This window comes from Euprymna scolopes, chromosome 22 (assembly GCF_053919585.1).
Source record: "Euprymna scolopes isolate OS-2025 chromosome 22, ASM5391958v1, whole genome shotgun sequence".
NCBI lineage: Eukaryota > Metazoa > Mollusca > Cephalopoda > Sepiida > Sepiolidae > Euprymna > Euprymna scolopes.
In genome coordinates, this window is record NC_136503.1 from 111,600,421 (window position 1) to 111,624,362 (window position 23,942).

Here is a 23,942-nt window from a genome sequence, read left to right on the forward strand (position 1 = left end):
TGTTGAGATCTATTCTATATCTTCAAGCACACCAGAATTTAAACAGATAATTCCTTCGTGTTTAGAAATTCCTTCGTGTTTAGAAAATGTTCATATTGCATCAATTTCCTGTGGAAAGTTGAACTGGAAACATTCCGATGTCAAATCTGAATTAGAAGAATTGAGCAGCAATTTTGTGTACCATAATTTTCATTGGACCATTTTCAATCGTTTCATTTTTAGTATGTCCTTATAATCCCACTTCTGACACAGTGTTACATCATGGCGCTCATTGGATAAGATGGCTGTGATTGTATTTATTTATGAGACGCCATTACTAAAAATCAATAAAAACTAAGGGCAATAACTCTTCTCAACTTCCGACTTATAGCAAGGGGACATAGCTACCACAACAGGGTGTGTTGTTTTTTTATTTACAAAACTTTTTAATAAAACTATTTAAATTAAAATTTTTGATAAAACTTTTTAAGCAATAACTTTTAAATAAACAAACGAGGAATAATTAGTTTACATTTTAATAGTTATATTTGATGGTTAATTATGAAAGTTAAGAATTAAATAAAACATACCTTATTTTAAATAGGATTCAGACTATAGAAGGCAATCGACATCAACAAAAAGAAATTAACAGATAAGCATGTTTTCGTTCAACACACAAACAGGAAGAGACATGTCTGCTTCTATTTATATTTTGAGAAAAGAGAGAAAGACACGTAATCACCACTTTATATAGTAGCGAGAAAAATAAAGGGAAGTAACTCCAAGTTACTTAAAATCCTTATGTCACTGAAAAATAAGTATAAATCTAAAGTCGTTAAAAAGGAGACAAATTTTACAACTTTTTCCTACATTAAAAGCCGATCGTAGAAATTTATGGAATTTGGGGATTTAGCAAAGAAACCAACAAATAAAAAAGGGTAAAAACCGGCAATATATAACAAATGAATGTTACCACAGGCAAAATAAGTTACTGTTCTATTTATGTGGATATGTTTTATGTGATTGAACATATTTTAAAGTGTCTATTAAATTCTGAAACACAAGTAATGCCAAGTTGGTAAGTTAGAACGCTAACAAAATGGCCAACATTAGACATTCAACCAGGAAGTCTCAATAATGGCTTAAATCATGAAAACAGAACAAAACACAGAAATTTACTCGCTAAATGTCAGTGCCACGTATTTGGGGAATTTCTATCAGTATTTTGTTTATTTTTCGATTTTCGAGTCATTAATAATACTCAGAAGATGGCATGTCTTTGTCGGCCATGTTGTCAGCTTAACTTACTAATTCGGCACTATTTGTTTTTTGAACCAAAAAAAAAAAAAAGTTTTAAAATATGTTAAAACTTATCCAGATATGTAGAAGAGTAACTTGTTTTGCCTTTGGTAACATTTATTTGTTATTTGAATTTTTTATTCTTTTTTCGTTTGTTGGCTTCTCTGCTAAATATCCATACATTTTTAATTAAGAAATAAAAAAAACTTTTGGTCTTACTAAGGCAGATTAGACAGAAGGTTTGATTTTATGTAGGGAGAATCCATCAAAATGCAAAAAAAGGCACTCAAGATTACTATGAAAATAAGTGAAGCATGCATGGTCCCCCGTGAGTGCACAGTGAGTGAGGCATAAAAATATGACTAAGTTCAGCATTTACCCCCCCCCTCACTCCATTTAGCCCCAAAAGACCCCAGAGGACGTCAAATCCTGGTGAAAATGAACAAACGGTGCAGTTTCAGGCCTTAACATATGTAAATTTGAGTTTTGCACATTGCAAAGAAAGAAATAACTAAGACCATCATACCCCCCCCATTTAGCCCCCAAAGTTCCCAAGGCTTTAACATATTTATATTTGAGTTCAGCACCATGCAAAACTGCTAAAAAGACATACACAGAACAGTCCCAAAAATGGAGGGTTTTTATTAGCCCTAAAAGAGCCCCTGGGGCACACCCAAGAGTTATCGGGAAGTATAGACAAACAAAATTATAAAGAAATCAGTTAGTTACAATTTTTCAGAAAGTTTTCTAAAAATCCAAGGCATCAATTTTTTTTTTAATAAGCACAAAAGTGTCAATTTTAGCCATTTTAACCCGAAAGGCACCCCTGGGGTGGCAACCGGAGTTTTCCCGTAAAATCCGTTCTGTTACTTTTTTTACTCATATCATGTTTAATTTTTGTGCAAAATTTTTTAAAATTCCAAGGTGTAGTTATTGAGAAAAGTGTGGACAGATGAAGAGACGAACGGATGAATAGACGAGGGTGAATTTACAGGTCCACCCTCCTTTTGTCGGGGGACCAAAAATAAGTTTTATAAATTTAGAAATGATGTTCGTCCACTGCTGGAGAAAATGACTGTGATCATGGAATTATTCTGTGGGTTCGGAGATGACTTTTTAGACCGATTTGAGATTTGGACACCTGTGGAATGATTCTGTATCAGAGGTGCTGACTGCTCTGTTTTTTCTAATGTTGTTTCTTCTTGTGTTCGTCATTGTGTATGGATTCGACAATTATAACCTCTTGATTGTGCCGTATATATGGCACAATCACGTTGACACACCGGTTCTTGCCAGATCACCGAAGTTAAGCAATGTTGAGCCTGGCCAGTACTAGATGGGTGACCCTTTGGGATGGCGAGGCACTGTATGTATCATAAGGTAAAATACCAAGTTGAGAAACTAGTTGGTCTATCCTTCTCTCGAGGGTAGATAGGATTCTCTTAAGCTGTGGTTGGCACCCCATCTAGTGATGACGTCATGATAAAAATATCCTTGATAGCTCTGGCAGAGCATCAAGTATTCAACTACTGGCAGATTTGAATTACACTACAAACTCGTGTAGTGAGTTCAATCGACTGCGGCCGCGCTGGATGGATGGAGCCCCTTGACCTTGTGTAGCATTATTCAAGAACCAACACACATCGTAGCTTCAGTCACAAAAGGAGACAAAGAATAGAAAAGAACTTTAACTCGCCTTTTCTTTATTATGCAACAACCTTTACGTACTCATTGTTACGGCCATGACGTCGCCCACGTGATCGTCTTCTCAGAACGTCATCCACGCCTCTCATATGATCTCAAACGTTCTTCACGTCTCTCACACGATTGTATTCTTTCTCCTTTTTATACTTTTTTCTTTACTGGTGACGTCATTTTTTTCTTTTTTTTACTTGGGAGTTATTGCTTTAATAAACCACTCGAGGATAAAGGTGAATGAATGGTATAAAATTGGGTAGAATTTGATTAGAACTTATTTACATTGGATTTGAAGGCTACCATGTTGTATTCAACTGGGAAGCAGGTCAGCGAAACAGTGTTCCACAAACAGGAAGTTCTGGGAAAGAAGCTTTGTTCATGGAATCGGCATTTAAATTAAGGCACAGTTAGAAAGTAGGGAAAATCGTATGTAGTAGTTGTTGTAGCAAATCGAGTGTTTTGTGAAAGTTTGGCAAGGGGAAACCATAGATTGGAGTTCAGTCGAGCACTTGCCATGAAAATAATGATAGAGTAGCGACAGACTAGCAACATCTCTTCTGTAAGAAAGAGGTTGCAGGGAAGAGAAAAGGGGATAAACTACTTATGTTTCGGAGCCGGTTTTGAACTCTATCTAGGCTGAATAGGGTGTGCCGAGCAGCTCCTGCCCAGATGTAGTAAAAGTACTTTATTTTAGGGAGTAACTGGCTTTTATACAGATAGAGGATTGCATCGGCAGCGAGATACCTACACGAGCAGTATATTGATCCAACCATTTTTTTCCAGCGATCTTGGTAACAGATTTGATGCATGTGTTTCATTTCAGATCAGGAGTGAAGGTCAGTCTCAGAAACTTGTCAAGACATTTAACATGCATTTGCATACGCACGTCCACGCTATATTACACGTGACCTTGAATCCATCAAGTGTAAACAGGAAGTCAATCAGTGCGAAGGCAAACAGAATATGTTGCAGTTCCTCTTCAAGGAAAGGAAAAACCTCTACAATTCTTTTGCCACGAAAATTAACCCTCCCCTATGAATGTCGTGTTATCAGTAAAGAAAATAAATATTTCACCCTCTGCTAGGGTTGGATCAAATACTGACTTTTAACAATTGAAATACAAATACAAATACTTTCGTTTAGGTTACCAGAAATACAAATACAAATACCTTTATTTCTAAGTCTAAAAATACAAATACAAATACTTTTATTCCTCAATCTCAAAATACAAATAAAAATACAATAACTGATTTAAACAAAAACAAATATAAGTACTTTTTTTTCAAAGTAATAAAGAAATCTGAAAATATGCAAAAAAAAGAAAAAGAAAAGAAATATTTCCTTCCACATTTGACATCTACATTACATTCTATATCGTGTCCTCATTGCATTTTATTATCATTAGAGATCTGAAAGTTTCCTTTTCTCTCTCTCTCTCTCTCTCTCTCTCTCTCTCTCTCTCTCTCTCAAATATAAATACAAATACAAAATACTATTTTCCTGGATGCCATAATACAAATACAAATACAAATTACTTTTTCTTGTGATGTTAAAATACAAATACAAATACAATTACATTAAAATTGTATTTAAATACAATTGAAATACAAATACAGTTGTATTTGATCCAACCCTACCTTCTGCTACTTTTATGAGTTTGCTATCTTACAAAAATAGGGACGGTTTACAATTTTCAAAGTTGAAAGTGAGATAAAGTATATATATATATAAAAACAAAAAAACAAATCTATAAAATCACATATCATTTTTAACATTTATTTGTTATTTTTGAAGAGCTCTTTTAAGGGGGAGACAATTCAAGAACACTTTCTCCGAAAATGTCAAAGTTTCGCATAACTTTTATTTAAAAACAAAACAAATATAGTAAATACAATAACACAGAATGAAACGTTAATTTTTCTGAACATTTATTGAATTAAAATAAAATTTCATAAAGAAAGACAAACGCATTCCAAACTATTTATACATTTTTAAAGTCATACAATTTTTATATCATTAAAACTTTCATTCGTTTCAGAATTTTTCTTAATTCTATTTTACGTCAATAAATATTCAGATAATTAATGCTTTATTTGGATTATTGTATGACTTTAGTGTATTTGTTTTGCTTTTTAACTAAACGTTACACGAATCTTTGACATTTTCGGATAGGGTCTTCTTGAATTGTCTCCCTTTCAAAGGAGTTTTTCAAAAATGAAAACAAAAAAGGTACAAAAAAAAACAACAAAAAGAAACAACAAAAAAAACAAAAAAACACAGTAATACCCAAGTGTTAAAAGTTAATATTTTTACCGCGTCCCAAACAGCGATGATTCAGACACTACAGACCGCCGATCAAGTGCCCAGGATGCACTTCCTGATCAGATACTCCTTGCTTATATAAAAGCGTTACGTATCTGATCAGATACTCCTTGCTTATATAAAAGCGTTACGTATCTGATCAGATACTCCTTGCTTATATAAAAGCGTTACGTCTTACGATGCATATTATCGGTTTAACAACCACTCAAAAATGATCAACAGACGAAATATAACGTTTAACAGATTTACATAAGATCAGATCACATGACCATGATGCGATTCAGTCTAAAAAAAATAAAGTATAATGATTCGTTGGGTTTGTTTGTAATGTAAATTTCTTCGGCCATAACAACCATCACAGAACTCTCTCCAGCTATGACAGACTATTCTCGGGGTTCCTCCTGCGGCCATAACAAACCATTCTTGACCCTCTGCAACCACAATGGGCCGTCATTTTTAGCCACGTCCTTTAAAACATGGCTGAAGAAAGCCAGCGATAGTGTGGTTACGTAAGAAGCAAACCCAACGAGCCATTGTTTCGTTTTGTTTTGGATCAAACCAATTTTATCGTATTGATTCGATCCGATTCTTTGCAACACCATTATCATTAAATAATTGAGCATTCTGTTTGATTTCTTTCTATCAAACTTAATCAAAGATTATATAATATTCTATAATTTGCTCCTCTCAACTGGATAGAGCCTTTTTTATGCTGATAGGTTTGTCTCATTTATTGAAAATTTACCGAAGTAGGGCTAAATATACTTTTTATTTTGCATAAGCATCTATATTTCATTACACATTCACGAGTATCTTTCAGTCAAACTAGTTATAAATAACTAAAGATTTCGTCAAACGATGTTGCTTTTACTAAAACCAAGCCATCAATGAAAATTTTAGAAAAGTTTGTAAAGGACCCCCCCTCTATCTCTCTCTCTCTCTCTCTCTATATATATATATATATATATAGAGAGAGAGAGAGAGGGGGTCCTTTACAAACTTTTCTAAAATTCTCTCTCTCTCTCTCTCTCTCTATATATATATATATATATATATATATATATATATATATATATAGAGAGAGAGAGAGAGAGAGAGAGAGAGAGACAGACAGACAGACAGACAGACAGAGAGAGAGAGAGAGATTAGTAAAATATTAATATTTCACTAAATATATGTCACAAAAAAATAAAAATTTAATAGTCAAATGACTGCTTGAAGGTTAGTTTTTTACCAAAATTTTATTAAAAGGAAGGCCGCAGTCACTCTAGCAGAATAGGATGGTGCATTGTCATGCATGAAAATAATCTGAAAGCGACATGACAATGGTAGGTCATCTAGCCATGGTGACAAATGTTTATCCAAAAAGGCCGTGTACGCATGGCTGGTAAGTTTTACACCGCCTGGAACCCTGAATGGTCCAACCAACTTTATCTCCAATGATTCCCGCCCAAAACATGATGCCTCCATCTCCTTGTTGCGATGAACTCTGCAAGGGGTTGGAGTTCCGTTTGAGTTCCAAACTTTGGCCCATCAATCCGAACCGTCAAGAGTAGCACGGGTCTCATCTGTAAATAGGACACGTTGGAAATCCATTTTCATGTAATTCTGTGTCCAAGCCTTCCGTTTTTCCCTTTGTTGTTTGCTCAATGAAGGCATTGGAAAAGTTTTGATGTTCCTTGCCATCTCATTCAACACATTATATCGGGGCTGCCTGGATCTTGGAGCGATTCCAGCTCTTGCAAAAATTGAAGCACTGGTGCTGTTTGTGTTTCGGTTGACTTCCCTACGAATTTTTCGAATATCATGATGTAAAAGGTTTCTCCTGGTGCCCTTATCTTTTCTGGATTTGATATATGGGTTGTTCACGAATAAAGCCAATGTTCTTGGATACCTTTCCAGCTCCATAGCTAAATCTTTGGTGAACAATCTTTCTGCGAGTCCAGCAACAATCCTTTCCTTTTCGATAACCATTAATCACCCCCTTTTTTTTGGCATTTAAAAAAAAACCTGCAATAAAGCTATGGACAGTACAAATTACTTGATAATGAATAAAATGTCATAACTTCGTGAATATTGCATGGATTTGAATAAAATTTTGAGAAATAACTAACCTTGAAACAGTCATTTGATGATGCGATTTTCATTTTTTGTGACGTATATTTAGTGAAATATTGATATTTTACTAATCTGCAAAAAAAGCGATTGACGCAGTTTATATATCTCAGAATCCTGAGGCGAATAGAAACACAGATTAATGAATCGTGTGGTATCGAGTCCTACAAATAAAATTTTTTAGGGGGGAATATTATAAAAGACAATCTCAGTCACAAAGAGAATAGCTCAATATACTTGATAGAGCAAAGGGAATTTATAGAATTTTGGTTAAATTTCGTTCAAAAAAATATAATTTTTTAGAACAGAAATTTGTTTGAATAAAGGTTGTATTTTCCTTAAAACGTTTCTCTATCACTGAAATATTCTAAGACTTGTTTCGTTATAAGAAAAGCATCGTGATACTAAATCTGACCTTTATATATCTATATAAATTAGGCATCGTTTTCATGTACTAGTCATATTTTATTATTATGAATGACAAACACAGAATTGTCAGTTTCAACACCATTTGTCTCGCTTGTGTTGAATGTCATCCTCACTTTTTATATTCCAGCAATAGTCTGACAACATGTCAGGTTTCCGTTTTCCTCTAAAACGTTTCTCCATCACTGAAATATTCTGAGGGATCCTCTCGCCATGTTCATCACTCACATCATTATAATTCTCTACGAAATTCCTGAAACTAACAGTTTGGCTAAAAAACAAAACAAAAAGAAAACAAACTGTTATCTAATTCGACAAAAAAAGAGTAGAAATGGATTTTCCATGCCATTGCACATATAAAAAATGTCTACAAAAAATGTACATATAAAAAAATGTCTACAAAAAATGCACATATAAAAAATGTCTACAAAAAATGTACATATAAAAAATGTCTACAAAAAATGTACACATAAAAAAATGTCTACAAAAAAAATGTACATACAGGGTGACCCCCCCCCAAAAAAAAAACGGGCCCACCTCTAATTAGGTCCTGTTTCTAAGTGTTTTGTCCGAATGAAATGAAACTTTGGTCATAACTCGTTTATTATATTCCAAACATCACATCAAAACACTAGGGACTTTGGCCTTTTTTTCTCCGTTCTACAGCATATGTTCTAGATGGCCTCCATTTAGCTTTTGTTTTTTGTTTTTTTTTTTTGGGGGGGGGGTCACCCTGTATTAAAAAAATGGCTATAGTTGTCCTATAGTTTTTTCGACTGTTGTTGCACTGCGTTATTTATTGTATTTATGTACTCATTTATGCAATATAAATTTGCGGTTTTTACTTACATTTGTCAAATCAAAGATAAATACTCTTTAATTAACATCAAGATAGTACGAAATTAAATTCAGATTTTTTTTTTCCTTAACGCATGGATTTTCGATAATGGGCTCAGAGGGAAAGTCATTAGCAAATGTTAGATCTAATTCGAAGTAATTTTGCTATTCAGCACATACAAAGGAAATATATTAAAATTAATTACATCTTTTTAGGGGCCATAGATAAAGAAAATAGAAGAAATAAGAGTAGATACAATGAAAGGATATGAATTTATGGTATCCGGGTGTCGTGGTAATCCTTGTATAGAGTGGTATACTTGTATAGAGTGGTATACTGTGCTCAGAGTTCGATTTTGTTGAATAAATCCACACTGTAGGTAGATTCCTATTGTATTCTTTATTCAACCAATAAATTTCTGTTGTGAAAAATTATATTTTTCTGAATGAAATTTAAACAAGCAAAAAAAAAACTATATATATTATATATCGTATATTTCGGCATATAAGATGACCCTTAAAGTTTAAAAAATCATCTTTAGAAAACAATATTTTATAAGATTCCAAGTGTTGCAATCTCTAGCCTAGGCTAAACAAACATGGTTTCGTGATTAGACAGGCGGCTTATACAACCGATATTTGATAAATTTATTAAAATTTGCTCCAATTTTGTACCTCGTCTTATCTGATGGTCACCTTATACACCGAAATATACTATATATATATACTTAATTTACTCACATAAAATTAATATACGAAAGTATAGATTTATGCGTAAAAGTGCTACATACGTAGGTAGAGCTAGTTAGTAATTTATAAAATATATATGGCGATTAAGCTACACTGAATATTCCGCGTTTCATCCACTCTAGGACTCTTCAGGTTTATGCGCGAATTCTGTGGTTGTTTATCGTTTTTATATGCTCCTCTTCTATTGAGATTTTAGTTGGCCAATCAGCTTTCTAGTATTCACCGCGCCCTTCCTATCAGCCAATGGGCATGCATTTATCGGACAAAGGATCTGTTTTAAAACTAGGTTAGTGTTTTTTTTTTATTGTTAGTTTATATATAAATATATATATGTGTACATACATATATGCACATATATATATACATATATATATATATATATATATATATATATATATACATACATATATGTGTGATCGTTTATGTATATTCATGTTTATTTAATATATTTATTTGTTTATTTTCTATTGTCTTTGTTAGTTTTAAAACTATTTTGTATCGCTATCCTAGAGTAAATTTTATCTTGTGAACACAGTTATTTGCTATTTCTCTTCTACACTTTAATAGATGTTGGGGTTCTTTAAAGTACAGGATAGCAAATTTTTCATGAAGGCATAATCTACATGGGTCGTCTAGGTCTCTACACATGGTAGCTTGCCTTATTATTTTCCATTCGACTACCGGCGAATGTCCGCTTTCTTTGAGTTCCCAGTATTTATTCGCTAGTGTTGTTTTTATACGGTGTTTTTTTTATTGTTGAATGTACTTTTGTCTTTTGTGGTCATAGTATCGGGTTTTGAAATCTAAGGAAGTCATACCTACGTAATATTTCTTGCTATTCGGGTTTTCTTTCGCAAATATTGTTGCCTGATAAACTACGCTTTTGGTTAGACATTTATTTTGAATTGTGCAAAGTGTGCGGTGTTTACAGTTACATTTATCTTGTTCGTTATTAGTATTTTTATTTACAGTATGGTTGTTCTTGTCCGGGGTTGTTTTTCTTTTTTAAATAATTATTATTATTATTATTATTATTATTATTATTATTATTATTATTATTATTATATATATTTTTTTTTTCTGCTAGTGTTAGTTTTATTTTTGTCATGGTGTCTACTTTTTTATTGTTTATTTTGTTGTTGTTTACATTGTTTTTATTTAATATTTTGTTATTATGTGCTTTAATTATCATCTCTAAATTTTCGCAACAACTGTAGGATAATAACTTTAAGGTATTTTTATTGAAGATTTTGTGTAAGGGGTTGGTTGCGGGAAAGTGTTTTTCAATAAGATCTAGAAATTTCTTGCCAAGTTTTGTTTTTAACATTTGATTGTATGGGGCCGTATACCAAATTATAGTTCTTTTTCTTCTATTTTTAATTTTATTATAGTTACTGGTGTTTTGTTGCTTATATTTGATATCGATATTTTTGTATCCACTATTTTTTAGGGCTGTTTCGTAGATATTGGTTGACCTGTAAAATGCATTTTCATCGCTTGAGTTATTACTGAGTCTACTTATGATCGAGTTAGGAATTTGTTTTATAATTGATGGTGGATGATTGGACTTAGGGTTTACGTATATTGGAGTAGCGTTATCTTTTAAGTAGGGTTCATATGTGTTTTTATCTAAATTTAACGTGACGTCCAGGAAGTTAGTTATTTTTATGTTAGCTGATACGTCTGCTTTTAGGCCTAATTTTTTCATTTCCTTGTGTATGATTTTCTTAAAGTTATCTCCTTTGACTTATTTGGAGTTTTTTTTATTATAGCTAGTCCGTCATCTCTATATAGGTCGATATCCGTAGTATCAAATATGCTTGTGAGGGTATATAGAATGAATAATCACACAAGATCTGATGCCTCCGCAGAATCCCTGGCACCCATCGCCAAATCAAATGAATTTTTCAATAATAACTCAAGCAATGAAAATGTATTTAACAGGTAAACCAATATCTACGAAACAGCCCTAAAAAATAGTGGATACAAAAATATTGATATCAAATATAAGCAACAAAACACCAATAACTATAATAAAATTAAAAATAGAAGAAAAAGAACTATAATTTGGTATACGGCCCCATACAATCAAATGTTAAAAACAAAACTTGGCAAGAAATTTCTAGATCTTATTGAAAAACACTTTCCTGCAACCAACACAAATTACACAAAATCTTCAATAAAAATACCTTAAAGTTATTATCCTACAGTTGTTGCGAAAATTTAGAGATGATAATTAAAACACATAATAACAAAATATAAAATAAAAACGATGTAAACAACAACAAAATAAACAATAAAAAAAAGTAGACACCGTGGCAAAAATAAAACTAACACTAGCAGAAATAATAATAATAATAATAATAATAATAATAATAATAATAATAATAATAATAATAAACAAACCCCGGACAAGAACAACAATACTATGAATAAAAATACTAATAACGAACAAGATAAATGCAATTTTAAACACCACACACTTTGCACAATTCAAAATAAATATCTAACCAAAAGCGTAGTTTATCAAGCAACAATATTTGCGAAAGAAAACCCGAATAGCAAGAAATATTACGTAGGTATGAATTCTCTAGATTTCAAAACCTGATACTATGACCACAAAAGTACATTTAACAATAAAAAAACACCGTATAAAAACAACACTAGCAAATAAATACTGGGAACTCAAAGAAAGCGGACATTCGTCGGTAGTCGAATGGAAAATAATAAGACAAGCTACCACGTGTAGAGACTTAGACGACCCATGTAGATTATGCCTTCATGAAAAATTTGCTATCCTGTACTTTAAAGAACCCCAACATCTATTAAAGTGTAGAAGAGAAATAGCAAATAACTGTGTTCACAAGATAAAACTAGGATAGCGATACAAAATAGTTTTAAAACTAACAAAAACAATAGAAAATAAACAAATAAATAAATTAAATAAACATGAATATACATAAACGATCACACATATATGTAAGTATATATATATATATACATATATATATATATATATATATGTATATATATATGTGCATATATGTATGTACACATATATATATTTATATATAAACTAACAATAAAAAAAAACACTAACCTAGTTTTAAAACAGATCCTTTGTCCGATAAATGCATGCCCATTGGCTGATAGGAAGGGCGCGGTGAATACTAGAAAGCTGATTGGCCAACTAAAATATCAATAGAAGAGGAGCATATAAAAACGATAAACAACCACAGAATTCGCGCATAAGCCTGAAGAGTCCTAGAGTGGATGAAACGCGGAATATTCAGTGTAGCTTAATCGCCATATATATTTTATAAATTACTATATATATATATATATATATATATATATATATATATATATGTATATATAAATTTTGTGCATTTTTGTTAATTTCTTGTCCAAAAAAATGTAACGAATATGTTTTCATTATTATTACCATTCAGCTGTGTACATTGGAAATCCTCGCTAACCCCGTCATCCGAAACCTTGAGAAGACCGATTTGTCCAAGCTCGTTGATTCAGAACTTTTGTCCTACATAGAAAACAATTTAAATTCAAAACTTAAACTTAAAGAAAAGGACAACAAAGAAGTCAGATCATACGGTAAGTAAAAAAAAAAAAAAAAGTAAAAACACACAAAAAAAAAACAGCATGTTTTTATAACATTTTTAAGGTAACTTATTTTTTATTGCTAATTTAAAAAAAAAAAATTAATTTTTTTATTTCCAAAAATTTTACAAACAGACAATTTTTTTTACACAGGAATTACCATTTATCAAAGCCCGAAGGCCACTCGAGGATAAGAGTTAATGGGTATACATTAGTCAATGTGATTATAGCGTAGTAAACATAAGTAGTGAGAATTTTGTAAATTTGATTACTTAGGGGGACGGTTCATCAAGAACTTGTTTACATTGGACTTGAAGACAATCAAATTGTAGTCAGCTGGAAAGCAAGCAAACGGAAGAGAGTTCCACAGGTATGCAGTTCTAAGAAAGAAGCTTTGTTTATGGAATCTACATTTAGGTTTAGGCACAGATAAAGAGTGAGGGAAATTATTGATAGTGGTTTTGGCTAGACGACTGTTTTTCGTGAATGTTTGGCGAGGGGGGGGGGCTATAGATTTAAGCTCAGCCGAGAAATAAAAAAAATAAAATCTTTTTTCACAATCTTGGTATAAACATAACAAAACGGAACCAATATTTCTTTATTAAGTTTTGGTTTAAGACAAACTTTTTTTTTTTTTACAAGTGCTTTTGGTTCCTTGGAATTATAGTTGCATTTGTTGTTTGCATACTGTAACGTTGCCGTAACACTGTCGTGTCGTTACATTTCAACCACTCGGATCCACACATTGTCTGGTGCCGTTGAAGTAACAAACAAGACATAAAAATATAACAAAAAAAATACGACAGCATTTTTTTTTTTTTAGATGAATACAAAAATCATTTATTCTAGTAATTTTCAACAACGCACGTCACTGTGTTTCAAAATATCATTCACATGTCAAACATGTCTGTCCGCTGTTTCGACCACGCTGCGCATTTTCTCTCTGGCCGCACGCGAGTCAAAACACATCTGATAGCTTCTTTTTCTCTGCCTTCTCTTTTCCGCATCGGCAATTTCGCGCATGTGTCCGTTCGCTTCAACACGCCCCATACACCTCTTCTCTCTCCGCTTTCTGACCACGATGGTTATCTTCAAGTCCAACGTAAACAAGTTCTTGATGAGCGGTTCCACTTAAGTTAACAAATTTACCGAATTTCCATTACTATATTGTCCAATTGACTACTGTACACTCTTTAACCCTTATCCTCGCGTGGCCTCTGGGTCTTGATAAGTGGTGATGCCTATGTAAAAAAGGTCTATTTTTGTTTTCTTTTGTTCTCTTCTTATTCTTCCCGTGACGTCAGCGCGTGCACACTTGCCAATTTGCATACGTGCTTTAAATGCGGCTGCTAGTGCTTTTCTCATTCGCCGACGCTCTGTTACAATACGAGGAAACAAAATTGTAGAGTACAATTAAATGCTCATCCTTCAACTCATGTTGACAAAAGGAGGTGACAGTGGTTAACAATGCAGACTGACGACCTGAGTGCTCGAAGTTTGAATCCGGTTCGTTCCCCCAAAATTACTTTCACTTAGGATATTGGCAACCTTCTTGCAGTCCCTTCTGTAAATATCCGATGTCTTTCTAGAAAGAATTCTGACTATGAAAATATTTTTACAGAAACCAATGCCAACAATAGAATCTTTGGATTCATATGATGATGATGATGACGGTAGACAAAAATGGCACATGAAAAAGTATTCAAATTAAATCCATTTTAAATAAATCTTTCGCATGACACCGTGCGTTAGATCATTTCATAACAACCACTATGCCGACATCAAACAGATAATAAAAAAAATAGTAAACTTTCGTTTCCTGATAAAGAAATATGTATACATAAAATCTTCTTTCCAAGCTAATACTTAGAGTAGACATAAAATATTTCTTCGTTAAGTTTTAGTTTAAAACAAACTTAATGAATTATTTCTCACTTTTGTTGTTAACAAGTGAATACTCTGGATTTGTTTGTTTGTTTGTTTGTTTGTTTGTTTGTTTATTTGTTTGTTTGTTTGTTTGGTTGGTTGGTTGGTTGGTTATTTGGTTGATTACTTGATTGCTTGTTTGTTTGTTTGTTTGTTTGGTTGGTTGGTTATTTGGTTGATTGCTTGTTTGTTTGTTTGTTTGTTTGCTTGTTTGTTTGTTCGGTTGGTTGGTTATTTGTTTGATTACTTGTTTGTTTGTTTGTTTGGTTGGTTGGTTATTTGTTTGCTTGTTTGCTTGTTTGGCTGGTTGGTTGTCTGTTTGTTTGGTTACTTGTTTGGTTGCTTGTTTGTTTGGTCATCTGTTTGTTTGTTGTTTGGTTAGTTATTTGTTTGTTTGTTTGATTGTTTGTTTGCTTGTTTGTTTGTTTAGTTGTTTGGTTGGTTGTCTGTTTTTTTGTTTGTTTGGTTGTTTGTGTGTTTTGTTGTTTGTTTGGTTATTTGTTTGGTTTTTTGTTTAGTTGTTTGTTTGTTTAGTTGTTTGTTTGGTTGGTTGGTTATTTGGTTGGTTGTTTTGTTTACTGACGTGTTTGTCATTTGGCTATGGAAAACAAACTTGCAGAGGTATGCATATATTCGAATGTGTCTGTGTTCCATTTTGAAAAATATATATATATAACGATAACGTTGCGTATCAGTTTTCAATTATAACGTTCTACTAAATTGAACACGTACTTTGTGACCATCACCGAGAAAAATATTGCGACTCTCACGTGACCGGTGATTATTCCCGTTTTAAAAAAAAGGGGTTAGTGTAATTTTTTACTTACTTTCCAACTCGATGATAACTTTTATAGGTTTTCAAGTATGCTGTAAATGAATATCACAGTAATGTCCTATTTTAGCGTCGGAAAAAACATTCCAAAAATATTCAATTTCAACAAAACTGAATACAAAGTTGAATTGTATATAAAAAAAAAAAAAACAATTCAACAGGTTTAACTTTTACAAATAATACTTCTGCTTTGTTTACATTAACCTGGTTTCTTGGAGTGGCCATTTTTTTACAGTTGGAATTCTTTCAAGAGAGACGACGTGGATGAAATAGATAAGAGAGATGAGAGGATGAGAGAGAGAGAGAGAGAGAGAGAGAGAGAGAGAGAGAGAGAGAGAGAGAGAGGGTGGAAGGGGAGTTAAGAAGGTTCCCTTCCTAATCCCTTTTTTAGACGGTTACGTGAGAGTCGCAATATTTTTTCTCGGTGATGGTCACAAAGTATGTGTTCAGTTTAGTAGCACGTTATAATTGAAAACTGATCCCCGATGAAAAAAATCATAAAATTAAAAAAAAATTTTTTATCTGAAAGTTAAGTTTGTAATCGATGAGATTAACGTGAATGAAAAAAAAAAAGAAAAGAAAAAAAAAACGTTAAAATTGTAGGATTTAGAGGTGGTGGTCAATTTCCTAAATGTCTGCCGAAGTAGCTTGTTCTTTATTGGCTGAGGTATAGTCCTGTACAGTTCTAGATCAACCCTCCCAGGCTTTACCTTCTCACCTCTTTGATCATCGCTTGCGGCGCCCCTATTGAAAAATGCTGATGAGGTTGCCAGGTATTTTTTGCTGGCCAGAGTGCTTTTCGTCTTAGTACTGACTTTTTGAACCCCACTTTCCTAACCTTGTGTCACCTTCTCCCCCTCATGAGAGGGAGATGAATGATACGGTTTGGGAATTGAACCGCATTCATATTTGCCCTCTATTGCTCCCACAACAGCGGGGTTACTGTCCTTATATCTGAGAAAATTGACCTCATCCTTTCTGCTCATCCTTCGGCTACCATTCACATTTGTATTGACTTCAATGTCCATAATGTGGAATGGCTGACCCACTCAAATAAGACAGATGATGAGGGGCGGTTCTGTCATGATTTTGCCATTGCCTATGACCTCACTCATTGTTCATGAACCCACCTGTGTGCCCGATACTACTGGTCAGTATGCAAGTCTTCTAGACCTTTTTCTCACAACTTCCCCTGAGCTATGTTCATGTTCCATTCTATCTCCCCTGGGATCCTCAGATCACACAGTTGTATCAGTTAAGATAAAAATGAAATACAATAAGTCTTCAGATGTACCTCTCCACCGTACTGTATATCGATACTCTGTGGTTGACTGGGATAGCTTCCGTACATTCATATCTGATCTATCTTATTCCATGTTTAAAAAGGATGTATCCTCTATAGTATCAGACCTGACCGAATGGTTAATTGTAGGCATAGACCGATTCATACCATCCAAAAAATTCCAACAAAAACCTAACAGTCAGCCATGGTTCTCCCCAGAATGTGCTGCTGCCATCGCGCACAGAAATCACTTTTTTCATAGCTACCAACGTGATAGATGTACTGAGACTAAGGCTGCCTTCAGGACTGCCAGCAACCACTGTAAAAGAGTAATAAAAAATGCAAGAGAGCTATATGCTCAATTTGTCAAATCCAAAGTAGTTGAGCAACGGCTTGGTTCCCACCAGTTTTGGCAAATAGCAAACAGGATCCTGAACAGAAGCGTGCATTCTATCCCAACCATCAATGGACCTGAGGTCATCTCGTCAGCATCAGACAAGGCCAAACTATTTGCCAAGAACTTTGCAGCTAATTCTACCTATGCGACAAAGGCCATCAACTCTCCATATTTCCTCCTACAACAGACAACACACTATCCAACATACAAATAGCTGTGCACGAGGTCGCCAAACAAATCAAGAACCTTGATTCCAGTAAAGCAACTGGCCCAGACGGCATTCCAATTATAGTGTTGAAAAAGCTTCGACCAGAACTTGCCCCCATACTTACAAAACTGTTTAAGCGTTGCCTTAAGGAGAAGTGCTTTCCAACACCCTGGAAAACCTCATCAGTTATGCCCTGCATTTAAGAACTCAGGTGATAAGTCATCTCCCTCTCAGTACAGATCAATAAGTCTCTTGTGTGTCATGAGTAAGTTACTGGAATCCATATTAAATAGAGAAGTAGTCAACCACCTCTGCAGAAATAACCTCCTTAGTGACATGCAATATGGTTTCCGTTTTGCTAGATCTACAGCTGATGTGCTAACAGTTATATCCCATAGGATTAGTGAATCTCTTGACAAAGGCTTCCTTTCTAGAGCAATTGCTCTTGACATATCAAAGGCCTTCGATAAGGTTTGGCATAAGGGTCTACTTCACAAGATTTCCAGCTACGGTATAACTGGAAATGTTTTCTCAATAATTAAATTATTTCTCTCTGATAGGTCCATAAGAGTAGTGGTTCATGAGCAGCAATCAGAGGCCCACAGTATTAATGCTGGAGTCACCCAGGGGTCCATTCTGGGCCCAACTCTTTTCCTGATCTACATCAATGATCTCCCAAAACACATACTTAAATCATTCATTGACATCTATGCTGATGACTCGACCATCTACGGCAACACATCAAAGGCCGTAAATGACAAAGCTCTCTCTAATTCCCTCTCCTCTGATCTTGAGCACGTGATTCAGTGGGGAAAGAGATGGCTGGTTACTTTTAATGCATCTAAAACCAAGCTCCTAACTTTACATCATCAACGCTCTGTTCCTCATCTAGCGTCAATTGAAATGGATGGCTCGCGTCTTGGGGAGGCTTCATGTTTTGACAAGCTCCTGGGTTTAACCTTTACTCCTGATCTGAAAATGAACACGTATATCAAGTCTGTTGCCTGGGCCACTGGGAAAATGGTGGGATCCTTCTACCGCTCCAGAAGATATCTCACTACTGATGCAATTCTCTATCTCTATAAAAGCCAAGTACGTCCAAAGATGGAGTACTGCTGCCACATCTGGGCTGGAGCTTCAAAAAACAGCCTATCCTGCCTTGACAAAGTACAAAATAGACTTCGTGGCTTGGTGGAGGATGCCCTTTTCTCTTCCCTGCAACCGCTCTCCCATAGAAGAGACGTTGCAAGCCTGTCTTTGTTTTATCGTTATTTCCATGGCAAGTGCTCGTCCGAGCTCCAATCTCTGGTCCCCTCTCGCCAATCCTTCATGATAAACACCCGTCTAGCTGAAACTACTATCAGTAATTTCCCCCACACTTTATCTGTGCCTAAATCAAAACGTAGATTCCATGAACATAGCTTTTTTCTGAGAAGTGCACGCCTGTGGAATTCTCTTCCGTTTGCCTGTTTCCCACCTGGCTACAACTTAGATGTCTTCAAGTCTAACATAAACAAATTCCTGATTAATCGCCCCCTCAAATAAGACACTTTATCAAATCTCCAATACCAACTATTACCACGATATTATCCCATTGATTATTGTACACAAAATAACCCTTATCCCCGAGTGGCTTCTGGGCCTTGATAAGTGGTGATCCCCATGTAAAAAAACAAAACAAAAAAAACCGAACATTTATTAAAATGACTGAGATCGACGAATAAAATATGTCATTTACTTATTATCTATTATTTATATACAAGTATTAAAAAATAACCTTACTATAAAATGTTGAATTCGAACTCTCGAAGCAAAATATATAGTAGTCATTTTGGAACCAACTGCATTCGAACCCTAATCCCTGTATTATATGTCTAAAAAAAAAAAAAAAAAAAAAAAAAAAGCGCCGGACATACCTCGGCGCTACGGAACAGTCACTAACGTTGCCTATATTTTCGGTAGTAATAAATTTAAAATTGAAATCTTCACCTTTTTTTTTGTTTTTTTTGCTGATAAATATTTTAAGTTGAATACAGCCGAATACACGTGAATATAAGTGACAGATTCGTGGATTAGGGGTATGTCTGCTTCCAACGCGTCGCTGCATGTGTATCTGGGTTCGAATAGAGTTCCGCAGTCTTACTTTGCCGAAATAGTTGAGGCCGACAAATAGAAATCACGACTTAGTGTTTTTAAAATGTCATCATTACCTTACTGTAAGCTGTTGAATTCGAAACCTCAACTTTTCAATAATTATAATTTCGGAGGCAACTGCGTTCGAACCCTAACCTCTAGATCGGATACTTCCAACAAGCTTCACGGTCAGCGGACCTGAAGCACGTTGTATGTATTTCTCTGGTGTGATTTTTGGTAGCGAACTAAAAATACATTTTAGGCACAAAGGTTTGCGGGTGGGGGGGGCTGTATTCGCACTGGACTAATTTTTTTGTTGTGGAGAAGTAGACAATATCTGGTGTCGCTGTTGTGGCAAATTCTCGGGGCAAAGATATCGTGGGGTTTGCGTTCCTTCGACTGGACAGGTACTAAAATGGTGTGTGTTGACTATCATTACTACATCTGGTGTCGCTGTTGTGGCAAACTGTATTATATCTTTGGCATGAAGATATTGTGGGGTCTGCGTTCGCACTGGACAGTTTTTTTTTCCATTAAAGTAAAGTAAAAAAAAAAAAAAATGTTAGGCCACATCTGATGTCGCTGTTGTGGCAAACTAAATTACATTTTCTGTGCAAAGCAGGTACGATAATATTTTGGAGTTTCCATTTATACCGCACATCAATAATCCAACAAGAGTTTTTGCAAATAGAGCTCCAGTCTCCACAACCAGATAAATTCTGAAAGTTTATTCAACTAAAAGCTAATATACATAAATAAATATTGCGGAGATTTGTGTTCACACCTTGCGTTTCTAGAATGGAAATATGTCGCAAACTCATTTAAACACGGCAAGAATACAACATAACTATTGAGTTTCTATGTGTTTCGCTAGCAATCTTATATATTTACTAGAAACAGGTGGAAAAATTTAGGAAATTTATGGAAACTTTTAAATTTCACGAATACTTCAGATGACGTTAGACTTTAATTCGGAATCGGGGCATAAAACATATTACCTTTTGATTCGAACTCAGGAATTTGGACGGAATTTCAAACGGAACTTTTTGAAGAATACAGTTTTTTCTCTGCAAACACTTTACCAAAGATGTGATTACGTGGGTCTGTGCGTGCTTACTGCACAGACTGCAGATTTTCTGCTCGTTGTTTGATGCCGATGCTCACGTGGTCTCTGACACGATTGCAACAGAATTTTCCCTCCAAAATAAAATCACAACTTTAAAACAAGTATGGATTCTTGAAGTAGAACATCGTTATGTTTTGGAATTTTTTAGATGAGGATTTATTATTTGTATAGTTTGAATTCATCGGACTATTGTTTTCATCATGAGTGTCATTTTCACAATGTTTCGATTGATATAACTTCCAATCTTCTTCAGGTGTATCTTGTTGAACTCAGGAATGTTTCTGCCGGACTTGGGGATTTGCACTGAATTTCAAACGAGCGTAGCATGTTCTCATTCTGTCAGCCACGACTGGGTAAAAGTCCTAAGTAATTCGCAAATGTATTTTTGAGTGTTGCTCGCATTTAGAATTGAGCGTTCAACCTCCAGTAGAGTTACGTTTTGAATTTTTGAGATAAGGATTGATTTTTGCATATTATTTCGATTCTTCGGACTACGGTTCTCATACTGAGTGTGATTTTCACAACGTTTCCATTGATGCAATCTCCGACTTTCTTCAGGTGTATGAGGTCATACTCAGGAATGTTTCTGACGAACTCGGGAATTTGGACGAAATTTCGAACGGAACCTTTTATTTACTCCACAGGGGTAGCATGCTACGATTCCGTCAGCCACGATTAGATAGAGGTCCTAAATATTCGGAAACCCCAATTGCAGCTCACTCAGAACCTCTATCCAGTCATGGCTGACGGAACAAGAGCATGCTACCCCCATGAAGTAAATAAACGGTTCCATTAGAAATTTTGTCCATATCCCTGAGTTTAATAAACATTTCCAAATTCGACAAGATACTCTTGAAGAAGGTCGAAGGTTACATCGACTGAAACGTTGTGAAAATCACACTCCAGATGAGAACCCCGAAAGAATGCAGCTTTACAATTGAATTTTACCAAGCACTCTATCCACTATGCCACGGGTCCTTAAATACTTGTTAAATTCAGTTGTAAAGTTACACTCTTCTGGGGATCAAGGTTCAATCCTCAGTATGGGTTTTATTTTCGTCCATTGTTTTGTTTATGTTTACATATTTAAAAAAAAAAAATTCTTTGAAACATTTGTGAAAAAATATTTTTTAAGATACTTTTCTAGAGAAAAGTAAAAATATTTCTTTAGATTAAATTTTGGATAAGTCTTATCTTGTTGCGTTAAAGTTTTGGTGTTCAGCGTTTTGAATTTATCATCTAGCAGTGTTTGAGTCCAATTTTTCTGGCAACTTTTCTAGATGCTTACCGTAAACTGCTGGGAAACACAGATTCGACATTGAATCAGCAGAAAATACTGCTGAGGGAGTCTCGTAACTGGAATGGAATTAATTTTTCAAGCTGAAAATATAAAGACAAATTTCCATTCTAACATTAAAGCGACTTTATTGAACCATCTTCATTAACGTGTTAGGAAAAAGACAAATGAAGAGTTGTTTCCGTGTCAATCGACCGAGTTTTTTTGTTTTTGTTTTTTTTTTTTCTTCCGGCCAGGTTCGTATCTGCGTCACATAGTTTTTATTCCTGTCTGTTGCCATTTTCGGTACATCAGACATGATCTTCAAACAGCATAACTACTTCAGAATGCTGAAAAACGTCATAGAGCGTAGATAACTAAGTATATTGATCCAATGCTGTATCCTCGCCCTGTTTCTTAAACAAGGAAGGAGTCGTATTTATAAAAGACAAAGTTTCCATTCTAACATTTAAAACAACTTTATTGATCAACTTTGTTAACGTGTTGATAAAAGATAAATGGAAAGAAAAGTGTTAGTAATCGAATGAGTCCATAAATATGATGATGGCCTGTGTGACTACTACTAGTAAGTAAATAAATCTACAGAAGATAAAGTGTGGTGTGTTTTTGCTGTTTTTTTTCACATAGGCATCACCACATTATCAAGGCCAAGAGGCCACTCAAGGATAAGGGTTAAAGAGTGTACAGTAGAAACTGGACAATATAGTAATCATTAGTAATGAAAATTTGGTAACTTTGATAACTTATATGGAACGGCTCATCAAGAACTTATTTACTTGAACACAACCATATTGTAGTCAGCCGGAAAGCAGGAAAACGGAAGACAATTCCACAGGCGTGCAGTTCTAAGAAAGAAGCTTTGTTCATGGAATCTACGTTTAGGTTTAGGCACAGATAAAGAGTGGGGGGAATTATTGATAGTGTTTACAGCTAGACGAGTGTTTCTTGTGAAAGTTTGGCGAGGGGGGGCCATAGATTGAAGCTCAGTCGAACACTTTCCATGAAAATAACGATACATCAGAGACAAACTCGCAACATCTCTTCTGTGAGATAGAGGTTGCAAGGAGGAGAAAAGGACATCTCCTACGAGGCTACGAAGTCTATTTTGAACTCTATCAAGGCAGGACAAGTCCTTTCTAGCAGCTCCTGCCCAGATGTGGCAACAGTATTCCATCCAGCATTTAAAGCAATGACGACATACACGTATGTCTAACAAGGCCGATAGCCATTAGTTGCGTGCTCTCATGTACTGAATGAATGCGTGAATGTAAGATTGACATGACATTCTTAAAAATAAACTAAAATGACCCCAAAACGGGCTGAAATGACTTAAATAAATAAAAAGTAAATGAATTAGAATGACTTTAATGAACTTAAGGGTGAATTGAATGACCTTAAGAATGACTTGAATGCTTAAAAAATAACTGGAATCCTTCAAAAACAATTTGAATGATCTGGAGAATGACTTGAATGGCTTTGAGACTGACTGGTTGTAAAGTGGATGATCATTTTACATTAAATTAATACAGAAAAGTGATCCCCCACTTTATATCACAAAGTTACAAACATAAGTATAGCATGTAGTAAGAACAGATACGACACTTTGATCTTGGCCAGACACAAACCGACCGACCGAGTAACTTATAGAGTCGCTTGCACGCGATTAAAAATATGATATATTGGTTCATCCTCAACTC

General features: G+C 34.6%; 1 protein-coding gene across 1 annotated transcript in view; it reads left to right on the forward strand.

The window, feature by feature from the left end:
• LOC145243651 (uncharacterized) overlaps window positions 1-23,942 on the forward strand; it is a 75,961-nt gene that overhangs the window by 20,967 nt on the left and 31,052 nt on the right. The window contains exon 2 of the mRNA XM_080106696.1: window positions 12,879-13,038. Within this exon, the coding sequence (XP_079962822.1) occupies window positions 12,879-13,038 (160 nt within the window). The remainder of the gene's footprint in view (window positions 1-12,878; window positions 13,039-23,942) is intronic.